This window comes from Eleutherodactylus coqui, chromosome 1 (assembly GCF_035609145.1).
Source record: "Eleutherodactylus coqui strain aEleCoq1 chromosome 1, aEleCoq1.hap1, whole genome shotgun sequence".
Taxonomy (NCBI): Eukaryota; Metazoa; Chordata; class Amphibia; order Anura; family Eleutherodactylidae; genus Eleutherodactylus; species Eleutherodactylus coqui.
In genome coordinates, this window is record NC_089837.1 from 32,615,672 (window position 1) to 32,628,285 (window position 12,614).

General features: G+C 47.0%; 1 protein-coding gene across 1 annotated transcript in view; it reads right to left on the reverse strand.

Moving 5' to 3' along the window:
- The window catches only part of SCARA5 (scavenger receptor class A member 5), a 290,718-nt gene that overhangs the window by 232,544 nt on the left and 45,560 nt on the right, over positions 1-12,614 (reverse strand). The window contains exon 3 of the mRNA XM_066594696.1: positions 11,737-11,862. Within this exon, the coding sequence (XP_066450793.1) occupies positions 11,737-11,862 (126 nt within the window). The remainder of the gene's footprint in view (positions 1-11,736; positions 11,863-12,614) is intronic.

The window sequence follows — 12,614 nt, forward strand, 5'->3', positions numbered from 1 at the left end:
CGACAGCCGCCCAAGGATAAGTCATGCCGCGATTCTTTGCATTGTGGTGTGATACAATGCAGGAACACATCGCTCCTATGTATGACCCTGGTCAAAAAAGTGACGCACAAATGTCACGCGAGATTCTCGGCTGGTGAGGGCGGGCGGGCTTAGTTACACCTTCTGGCAGTAGTGAAATATAAAGTCTAACACGGATGAACACAGTGCACAAATTATATAAGGGATGCGTCGCGCATGAACTGGCCCTGCATGCGCAAAAAGTACAGTGCTGTGTGCAGGCATGCGCAAATCGACCTCAGCAACCTCGCTGACTGTGCAAATAAATTGCGCTGAGGCAAGTGTATTCGCGTTTACGCCTGTGTGAAGAAGCTATATTAACCCTTTCAATAATACTTTCATGCTGATAATCAGTAACACCGCCTTCACGCGAGAGTAACAGGACCAAAGTCACCGGGGGAGGGGGTGTTGTTGCGCAAATGAGCACGCGATATGCAAGGATACGGTGCAAGGTATTGCGTGAAACATTGCAAATGTCCGCTGGTAAACGAACACATCTGGAAATAATTCTACGTTTTTTTAGCCATTTCAATCGCTGCGTCGTTGTTTGCTGCGCACAAATAAATATGATTGTGGACGCAAAAAGTACAGTAAAATATACTGATGCGCTCGCAAAAAAAGTCTAGTTCGCTTCACAAAAACGCTCGGCTCACGGGAAGGAGCCCGCAGGGTCCATGTACAGCGGACAATATATGGTTTGAACGAGCGGATGATGTCAGAGTTCGCCCGTTCGCTCGCGCAGACTGTTTATACAGCAGATACATCGTCGGCCGTATAAGTGACCGGGAGCGGCCGAGCGATCGGTACGACACCGACAATTAGTGAACGAGCCATGATGATCTTTAGTCCTCCATGACAAGAATGAAAAGTGAACGATTTATCATTCGCCATTTGGTCGCTGGCTTACTGTTCACTTTCGCTTGTTCCAATGGTGTTCCAATCGATCCACGTAGCAGGGCGTCACTTCATTACTTTGTCGCCATCTTCACTCCACGACATTTTGGGCAGATTGGGTGGTGCATTCGCCCGAGGTCCCCACCGTGTATGGAATGTACCAATGCAGGAAGAGGGGGGAGAAAATACCAGGACTGCGCGCCGGAGAATAACATTTGGATTGCATAACAATAATTAAAGGTGGAAGCCGAGCGGCGGCAGCTGAGAGTCATTATGGCGACACAGGGGGATCATTAGTGGCCACTTAGCTACATGCGGGTCCGGAAACCGGCGCTGCTTTAATTAGTGATTTACATATTTGAGGAAGCATAAACTCCAGAGCAGAAAACCTGGTGGGAATAATGAGTTATGAGATATATATATACCTCCGAGCGTGCGCCAACCAGACGGAACCGCGCAGATCTCAAGGGCTGAATTATCGCACAAATGCCTGAAAACTCCTCACGGATTCCTGTTATGTCTGCTGCATCGCAGCACTTGCGGTTTTTACCCCATGCATGTGATCCGTTTTTTATGCATGCTACCATGGGGACTTGTAGGTGCGGCGTCTGTACATTCATATGCTTTTTTAACTTTCTGAAAAAGCGGATGCGAACCGCACAAAAAAAATGCAAAAAATTGTGAAAAATCGTATCAATTTTTCAGGCCCAAAGACCAATATCCGCGTGTTTTCAGCCCGAGGGCTCCTTCAGGCGGACGGAGTAAAGTGCGCTTTGTGTGCGCAAAATACACAGAGAATAGAACCTGCTGATGTCAATGGGTTCTCTCACAGGAATGATTTTTCTGTACGCATTTCGTTTGCAGGCAAGAATACAGGAACTGTTCTATTTACCTGCACATTTCCCCATGAAGGTGCAGATTTGCGCACGCCATATACAAAACCGTTTTGCTGAGATACGCTGGAAGCTCCCATAGACTTCAACTGAAGCGGAAAAAAAGGAGGCAGTTTTCCTGTGTCCAACGCCGAGAACGGGAGTCGGCTGCCTCCATTTAAGCATCAGCAGTCATTCCGAGGATTTCTGCCGATCCGGGGATTTCCGCGCCGCAGTCGTATTTTTTTTGGCAATACAACAGAAAATATGCGACTGAAGTTCGGGACTCGATCGCGGCTATTCGGCATTCAGACGATCTTATGGCGCTTACGGGCGACCGTAAAAACGCATATGGTCGTGTGAAAGAGGCCTAATGAGAAACTGACTCAAATCCTACAAGGGGGCATTCACACGGGGGACAGCAATGAATTATATTCTCTGCGTATTGCGTATATTGCGCTCATGTGAAGCCCTCCTGAGATACACACTGAAGATATCACGCATCTGGGCTTAGATAACGCAAACACAACAGCACAACAGGAGTCTGGATCCGTCACCCCTATAAAGTCAGCCAGAAATGATATGTTGGAGCCGCGAAGCAGGGAATGCGAATGCCTCAACGCACGGAGCTAAACGAACTCCATCTTTATTGATCACGATGAAGATGCCCTTGCGTGCCTTCAATAAAGATGGAGTCCGTTTAGCTCCATGCGTTGAGGCATTCGGGTCCGCTACTTTGCGGCTCCAACACATCATTTCTTGCTACACCTCTGGGCTTAGATACACGAGCAGCAGCACACCGTCCCTGGAGATTATATAGGTTCTGTTAGGCCATATGTACTCGGCCCACATACGCGAGCGCACCTTGCTGGCAGCACACGGGCTCCGTATCCGCGTGCCGTATGATGTGTGCAGACCGCATGTCTGCATGTTCTATCATGTTCTGTTCTAATAACACGGGAACAGAACACGCTGGGATTCTTCTGTCACACAGCATCACTGCCAGGGAAAAAACAGAGTGCGAGTTTTGTGCATCTCGGAATGCACAGAACTTGCACGTTTTTCTCGCCCGTGTGAACGCACCCTGAGAAAGTTGAATAACTTTTAATTATACAATGATGAGACTTCCAGAACGGTTCCCATCCGCCATTGCTGCGCCTCGGTTCCCATCCGCCATTGCTGCGCCTCAGTTCCCATCCGCCATTGCTGCACCTCGGTTCCCCTCCGCCATTGCTGCACCTCGGTTCCCCTCCGCCATTGCTGCACCTCGGTTCCCCTCCGCCATTGCTGCACCTCGGTTCCCATGCGCCATTGCTGCGCCTCGGTTCCCATCCGCCATTGCTGCACCTCGGTTCCCATCCGCCATTGCTGCGTCTCGGTTCCCATCCGCCATTGCTGCACCTCGGTTCCCATCCGCCATTGCTGCACCTCGGTTCCCATCCGCCATTGCTACACCTCGGTTCCCATCCGCCATTGCTGTGCCTCGGACCCGCCTGCAGCTCTACTGCCAGTAAGTTGTCTGTTCTCAGTCGTCCGTTCGGTTTTGCTCCCTAGAAACACTTTCTACCCTGTAAGGGGCTCTTACTGCGGAGCAGCTGATGGGACCCTCTGTGTTCTGTACTATAAACCCCCCCCCCGTGGCCCGTAAATCATTGTAAGCAACACTACATTACTGAAGCACAGAGGACGCCATTATGTCACCTTCCAGGCAGACCCTCTATAAACTTGCAACCTGCAGCTACTAAGGGTTACAGCAAGCAGTGGGGAGGTCATCTGAGGTTGCTCTGGCAATTATGTACCATAAAGGATGTTAGACTCACATACACAGGGTAGGAAATATCATTGGAGGGTTTTTCTAAGAGTAAAAAAAAGCAAAAACTCTCTGTCCCACCCATACGTTACATGGGCAAACCGCTAGTTTTAGTAATATTGTGTAATGCTTCAGTTCTCCTGTGGGGGAGCTGTAGGGAAATTAAATACTACTGGATTCCTCAACAAATCACCCTTTGATCTTCTTATCATTGGGGACTCTTCTAACTAAGGCTGCCTGCAGACAGCCGGGTCGGATCCGGCTGCTCACAGCGGGACCCGACGCAAGCGTCTGCAGAGAGCAGCGCGGGCACTCACCTGCTCCCGCGGCCCCGGCTCTTTCATGTGCCGGCTGCCGGGCAGCCGGCGCATGCGCAGACCGGAGCCGGCGGCTGGGAGTGACATTTAGATAGAGCATGCCGCGATTTGTTTGCACAAACGGGCAGACGTTGTTGCCTCATGTATGCGATTATTAAGCTAGCAGGGATATCTGGCTGGGATTAAAACTAACAAATAGCAACCAATCAGAGCGCAGCTTTTATTTTACTTCCGCTGTGTAAGAAATGGTTTCCTTTTATAATCATATTTCCTATTCAATTTTTGGTCTTTTAATGTGCCGCACCAGTCAGATCCAGTGCTTACCTCTCGAGCTGCGAAAAGTACTAGAACTCAAGAATCCGATGACCACGCCGAGGCAAGAAGGCACCAACAAGCTGCTCTTAGAGCCGTATAGACCCTTGGGCAATCTCAGGCCCGCCAAACCCTAGATACTAACCGTCACACGTCTCTTGGAGCTGCCGAGACCCCAGATTAGATTTTAGTACAAACTCCACGTGGACGAAGTCGCAGGTAACAATCTAGTTATATAGAAGTGTGTAATGCATCACTTCTCCTGTAGGGGTGCCACAGGGAAATTAAAAATGCTTGGTTCCCCTACAGATTACAGCTGACTACTGAAGGTCAAGCAGCAGGACATCCTGTAATCAGCTTACCTCTACGGACTCTTAACTAAAGTTTCTGCAAAGTGGACCGCCCCTTTAAATGATTCAGAGTAAAATAATCAATGTCAGTCATCACAAGGCCATTCTGGGTCAAAAATGAGCTAATTTTTTTTTTAAAAAAAAGCAACACTGAATGATTTCATGTCCTCCTGGTCCTAACCGCTCCGGTCCTGGAAAGAGGTGCAGCGGTCACATACTGCTCATTGCACACATGACTGCTTAGCCAATCTCTGGCTTTAGTAGTGATGCTGCCCTGAACAGCATGTGACCAATGAAGCCAGTGATTGGCTGAGCGGTCACGTGTGCAATGAACAGCAGTTAACTGCAGCTTCCTCAGGGACGGGGGCGCCAGTGATCGGGACGGCTGCGCTGGATCGGGAGGACATCAACGGGCGAGAATTGCTTCCTTTTTTTATTTTCCCATCCAGAAATGTTTTTTTTCAACTCTCAGTGAACCCCTTTAAGACGTAATGATGTCTACAGAATTGGCCAAGTTTAAAAAAACAAAAATGTAAACAGCGGCCATGCATCAACATAACCAAATAAATGATACCCACCGCCCTTCTCCCAGGGGGATAGTGTACCGGCTCCATGGCCATCCCGCTCTCTGCCAGCAGCCAATCACAGTGTCAGTGCCCGTTCTTCTGCCATCAGCACTCACATCGAGGGCACGATGATGCCAGGAGTTCGGAACAGTGACATTGCGGCCTCTGATTGGCTGCAGAAGTCACCTGATCAGATCGTCGGTAGACTCTTTTCCTGGGGAAGACGAAAGTTGAGAAGAGTTTATTTTCTTACTTTGCCGCATGATGACTGTTTACATTTTTTTAACTAAATGGCCTTGTGATGAGATTAGTTTAGTCTGAACCATTTAAAGGGGATTGAACCATTTAAAGGGGATGTCCACTCGGAAAAACTCTTTTAGCTAGGAGTTTCCAATGATAAGCTGATTACAGGCTGTTCTGCTGCTGGGAACTTCAGCCATCAGCTGTAATCTATAGAGCAAAACCTGTTCATGTTACATTACAGAGTATCATTGAAAAATACAAGTCGTCCCGCAGGAAACAACAAGCCCTCAGACAGCCATGTCAACTGAAAAATAAAAGAGGGCTGCTTTATTCTACAAACAGCGCCACACTTGTCTTCTGGTCATGCCTGGAATTGCAGCTCAGCTTCATTGAAATGACTAAGGCTGAGCTGCAGTACTACATACATGTGAACCTGTGTGGTACTACCTGCATTACGCCTTCACTCTCCATTAACCCTTACAGTAGATGTAGGAGGTTTCTGTCTCAGAGTTCATGGTCCAAACCCACAATCCTTCCAAGAAGCCCAAAAAGTGACAACTGCTTGTCTACGCCAGATATGTTGTCGGTGTCATCAGCTACGGGGAGTAGATGTTCTCCTCATCCCGGTGGAAGATTCTGCTTGAAGAATCCTGAATTTGGCCCCAACATCGTATCATCCTGGTTCCAACTTCTGCCCTAAGCGATTCCATCCTGACGAGCAGCTCCACCGCCTCCTGACCTCCAACAGAGACCAATAACCATCTCCGTGTTTTGTCACTTTATTACTATGTGGAGCTTTGTGATGCTGCCAGCGATTACTCACCCGATTATCCTTGGTTACACCCCAAATTAATAACGGTGGCAAGGGACAGGAGGGAGTAAGGAGGCCAGTGACCGGGATAACAGCGCTCCGGGCACAGCAGGGACTTACAATGCGGCCCCACAGGGCAGAACTGCAGCTTACATGAGATCAAAACTACAGACCGCCGGATTCACACGAGCGCCATTTAGACACGGAGTAGGCACATCAAAAAAATTGCGCCTAAAAGAACCCAAGGTTTCCTATGAAAAAAATGTGCAAAGATGAGATTTTTTGACAATGAGATTTCCCTCCGTCACAAGATGAACATGTTGTATCTTTTGACGGCACGGCGCTGGCGGATCGATGGACTGCTTGGGGATCTACGGAGCCGGCCGGCAAAGGGAGGAGGAGGAGTTTAGCAGTGCGGAGTTGTGTTAAACAATAACCGGTGCCCCCCACGGTCAAACCCTCAGCAGAAAAAAGGAGGGGAAGAGAGTTTAGCAGTGGGGAGCGCTAGAACAATGAAGAGAATCCCCACAGGGATGAAGGAAGTCCCCGCAAGGATCCCCTTCATTGTTCTGGAGGGCGAGGGATTTCGGGGCTTTCAGTGCTAGATGCCGCAGCCGGCCAGGTAACATCAATAGCCATTCTTCGTTCACGCGATTTAACGCTCCAATAGCCATGCTATTTTAGCGCGGCTCTCGGAGAGTTAAACTGACGCTCGTGTGAGAAAGCCCTAAGGCCGAATTCACGCCAGCATATGAATAGTTGCACGCGCACTTCTGCGCATTGAGCGTTGCGTATTCTTGTGCGCAACTGTATTTTTTCCTGTCCTTTTTTGCGCTCGTCTTCCCCTCATGCTCCCCCCATAACAGTTTGAGTCCCTGCGCTCCACAGGTAATGGTAACAGTCCGTCTCAGCCGCAATCCCCCATAGCATCGACAGCAACTTTATCCCATGGCAGTCAAAGCGACAGCGCCTCCACAACAGTGCGAGCCGCAGCCACCAAGCCACAGTCATAATGATGAGGCCCACACCTACTTACGTAGCTCAGCAGAGTGTATCACACATGACAGGATTAGATACACAGCTCAGCAGAATGTATCAGATAAGATTAGCTACAGTAGCACAATATAGGCTTAGATACAGTGGGTATCACACACGAGTGTGTGCCGCAAATAGTATTATACATGATACCCTTAGGCCAGTATCACATGAGCGTAACCCCAATTGCGCACTCCTAAATACTAAGTATTAGCGCCCTGAATGAGGCTTTATTGCGCATCAGCATATTGTACTGTTCCTTTTCTGCCCGCAGATCATGTTCGTTTGGCGCAGCACTTAAAATGGCTAGTGAGTTCCAGCTGTGTTGTTCGTCCAGCAGAGTTATGCAGCATTTCACGCTTTTGCGCGCCCGCCACGGACTTCTATGGGGACATTTGGTGCACAAACATGCAAAAAAAATAGAGCATGATCTCTTTTTTTTGTGACCGGAAATGTGAATGAACCATTGGATTTTATTGGATTCTATTCTTTGTGTATTGTGCACGCGCAATAAAGACAGTATCACACATGTTGGGCTTATGCAGCATCTGAGCGGGCCGCGTCAATGTGGGGGAGACTGTGGGGAAGCAAGATGGATGTCACTGGTGGCTCTACTACCGTGTTTCCCCCAAAATAAGACAGTGTCTTATATTAATTTTTGTTCAAAAAGGTTTAACTTTTTTACATGTATAGCTGCCTGGACACTATTTAAATTGACTTTTTTAATTAACTGTTAGCAGGGCTTAATTTTGGAGTAGGGCTTATTTTTCAAGCGTCCTCAAAAAGCCTGAAAAATCATTTTGCATCCTCAGAAATTCTGGAAAATCATGCTATGTCTTATTTTCAGGGTATGTCTTATTTTCAGGGAAACAGGGTATATATATTTATAAATATAGATATATATTACATGGTTGATATTACATTTATATAAATATTACATACACATGTATGTAGAGTTGGCTTATGTGTGTGTGTGTATATATATATATCATAAGCTGCCCACATCTTTGGCTCCCTATAACATTATAAGTGACGATATTACCAGTAGATACAGTAATTCCCGAAACCCCGGATTAAACCCTCACTGCTGCGTAAGCTCCACTTCCTGAGTCATCCCTCAGCTGATACAGTAAATCACACAACATTTCTCAACATTTTCTCATTTGTACATTTTTCACAAGATCGAGGAAAAGGCCAAAGCGAGGAGAATACGAGCCAAAACCCATCTGTCACATGATCTGTAACGTGTTGACGGGTGGCGGGGCTGTGCAGCAAGTTCGCGTTGACTTGTAAGGAGAATAAGAGAAAGTCCCGAACTTCTAGTCCCTCCTGACACTGAGAACTTGACTTTTTGATGATCAAAGGAATTTAGTGGGCGGAAACCCCTTTAACACGGATTAACATGGAATCTGCGATTATTACTCAGCGCTCTCCTCAATTCTATCAAATCGTGAAATGGTACAACTCCCTGTCATGGCCACAGGGTGCCCGCTACTGGGAGCCTTAGATCAGTTTCTTCCTGGGAACCCAGCAAGAAGTGTTTAATTTCCCAACAGCACCTCCGCAGGTAAAAGGAAGCATTACACAAGTACCAGTAAAAGTAGTGGACTGCCTATCTAGGACCACAGACACAGAATCCAGTTGGAAAGAGGCGAAATCTGTGACATACAGAGGTACCATGAGGTCCCATTCACGTATTTGGTGCCCAATCCATAATACGGCCATATGTGGGAAAGTACTTAGTGTTACACTTGTTATTCAAGGGTTAATGTAGGTTAGTCTGAAGCTCATGAAGTGATGTAAACTGGACTGAAATGTCCTTCATACTCGGGGTGAGTTTGAAGGTTTCCTGTTGACCATACTTAGTCATTGTATCTGCATTCCTTAGGCAGGCGTCACAAGGCGGCCTCATGTATTCATTCATCAGTATTAGACTTTGTAATGATTTGCTACTTTCTAAGGTGTTGCCTACCGACTCTAGACACTATACTTTTCATTGTTCTGTTTGTGCTATTTATAAAGCTAACACTAGGCTGGTCCCTTAGAAAGAGCACAGTGGCGACTTCACACAGTGGATGTATCTTGGTCTTTCTCCAATGATCATCGTTAATTATTTTGGACACATGAGGGAACTTAGATCCTGGAAGCCTGATTGCCGAAAGGAATATTCTAACATGTGCATGGCCCCTCATCTCACAGCTTGTTGTTGTACTTTTGGGGAAAGCTCTATCTAATATTTGCCTGGTATCGGGATGACTAGTTGTGATTGTGGGTCTTGGGGAGATTATTCAAACATTTCCATTTTCAAAAAGATTCTCCATAAATATTGAGTAATATAGTAATAGTTTGCAAGGGCTCATTCACATGACCATATTACCATATCTTTTGTCGAAATATGCTGGAAGCTCCCATAGGCTTCAATAGAAACAGGAAAAAAAGGAGGGGGAAGAGTTACCCAGCGTACAATGCTGGCAAAAGGAGCCAGCTGGCTCGAATTAACCATTATTGGTCATGCCGAACATTTTATAGTGATCGATGGTTTTCATCACTTCTGCATATTTTTTTGCCGATACCTGCAGCGGTCCATGTGAATGGTTAAAAATCCGTGACTAAAGATCGTGACTCGAGCACAGCAAATCTTCATTCATGCGATTATACGACACACACAGGCGAACCTAAAAACACATACGGTCGTGTGAAGGAGGACTAAACCCGAAAAGAAACAACCTATGCTCATCCAGTCCAGCCCCCCCCCCCCCCCCCCCAAATGGTGATCCATAAAAAGAAAGAAAAAAACAATGAGGTAGTAGTTAATTTTTTTCATTTTAAGGGAACAAAAATTCCTTTGTGAATTCCAATCTGGCAGTCAGAATAATCCCCGGATCACCGACCCTTCTGAGGTAATCAGTGATATAACATATAATATTATTACACTCATGAAAGGCATCCAAGCCGCTCTCACACTCTTTTATTGAGTTCACCATCACCACGTCTTCAGACAGAGAGTTCCATAGTCGCACTGCTCTTACAGTAAGGAACCCCCTTCTAAGGTGGTGTAGAGACCTTTTTTCCTCTAGACCAGTGGTGGCGAACCTATGGCACGCGTGCCAGAGGCGGCACGCAAAGCCCTCCCTACTGGAACTCGCTGCGATCAGTTGCTCACTACTTGTGAATGCCGGCAGTGGCCGCTGCTACCCTGCCGGCATTCAATCAGCTGCGCTGCTAGCCGCTCTGATCCCGGTGCACACTGTGAGTAAGGGATCTCAGGATGTGGCCACTCCTTTCACTGGTGATTTCTCTGACTGGCTTCCAGGAAGTGGGCAGAGTTCGGCGGGCTACTGAGAAACCAGGATGCAAGTCAGGCAGTGCTCCTGGGCTACATAAACTGGACCCAATGGGTGACCAGCATACAGACCTCATGGGCAAAGTATGGAAATATGGCCTTTCTGTACATTATAGAGATGGGGCAATCACCTCTGCAGGCCTCATCAGCTACTATACCTCAACACTGCCCATAACTGGCCTACTGGAAGGGCAGATATGTGACCATTCCATGGGACTTTCTAGCGTTGCGGGGCTGTGCCAGAAAGCAATTTACGTTGACACTTATCCCCAGAATACGGGCTACTAGTATTATAAGTACGGCCTTGTTATTTGCATCGTTTACAGATGCTGTTTCTCCCATTTCATGGACTCTTACACAAATTCTGCGGTCGGATCACCTAATTATTGTTGTTTATTAAATGTTTACTGCACATTCAACAATGTCGGAATGCACATCTTTTCCCCACTCCCCAGAAGCTACTACAGGGAGGTGGTACATCAGCCCAATCCATTTATACTATGGTCAGATCCAGGTCATGAGGTGATGATGATGGTCTTACCCACCATGGTAGACAAAGAGAACATGACGCCTTCCATGGTGCAGATGTCTACACAAACTGACATGAGTCTACCAACATGATAACAAGTACCAGCCAAATCAGCCCTATCAAGGACAGGGGATAGGGAGTCACCAAAACCTTAACCCCCAGCCATCCTCACATCATCATGACAATCCCATGTGTGTGATAGTCACTTGTAGTCACAATGGCAGCCACATGTCATTATGATAATCCCATGTGGTCACTGTGATAGTCCCTCATGGTCACCATGAGAATCAAATGTGGTTATCATGATAATCCCATGTGGTCACTGGGACAACCACGCTCTGTTCATCATGACAGTCCGATGTAGTCATTGCAACAATTACATACGGCCATCATGACAATCACACTTGGTCATTGTGACAATTATTCAATGCCATCACGACAATCCCATGTAGTCATCATGATAAGCACACATGGCAAGTACAACAATTGCATGCACTCCTTACAAGAGTAAGTAATATGAGAAACAGACCATGCAATACACATTTGGTTGATGATGGGAACATCTGATGGACAGTTGACAACTTCAGGGGTTCTTACCTGCCAAGATGAAAACTCCAACAAGGATAAGAAAGACCAGTAAGTAGAGGCCGACCACTGCATATTTCAGAGCTGCGATAGACCCCAGCTGCCCACAACGACGTGATTTCCTTCCATTTGCTGGACCTGCATGGGAAGAAAAAGTGTCATCCATCATACATCTTGGAAAGTTGATTGGGAAGAATCTTAATGGTCTTTGGAGTACTGTGACCCAACCCCAAGAATAAACTAGACTAGAAACTTCTGTATTATAAGTGGACGAATCACATGTCCTTAGGAACAAAAATTACAGCAGACTCCAATGTCAGGCGGGTGTCTCACAACCAACCCAATTTGCCAATGTATTGCTTATGTTGATGGATCAGGCCTATTCTTAACTACATATAAACTAAAAACAGAGCAGTCGATATGCTGCCTTATACAAAGTGGCATGGTGGTTGGCATTGGTTCATAGAGTCGACCATGGCCAGTCCAAGGCATGAGTAGACTTTTTTGAAATAGTGACGCTGACTCTATGGTGGACGGACATTGTTCATTCCCCATAGTGTAATGGGGGAATCCACGTTCCCCATGTACTTTAGGCATTGCTTGCTAAGATTGGTCATTCCTGTAACATTAAGGCTGGGTTCACAAAGGGCGGAATGGCCACGGAACGTCCGTGCCGACCCTCCATGCGGAAATTCTGCCGCATTTGAAAATCTCATCCACATGCTGCGGAAATAACCAGCACAAAACCTGTGCGGAAACTTTCTTGCGGCGCAGAATTCAAATCCACGACATGTCAATTGGATCTCTGTTTCCGCTACAGAACTCACCCCCTCTCAATGATTAGGGTTTGGAGGCAGGTATTCCGCAACGCCCTGTGAAGCCAGCCTAAA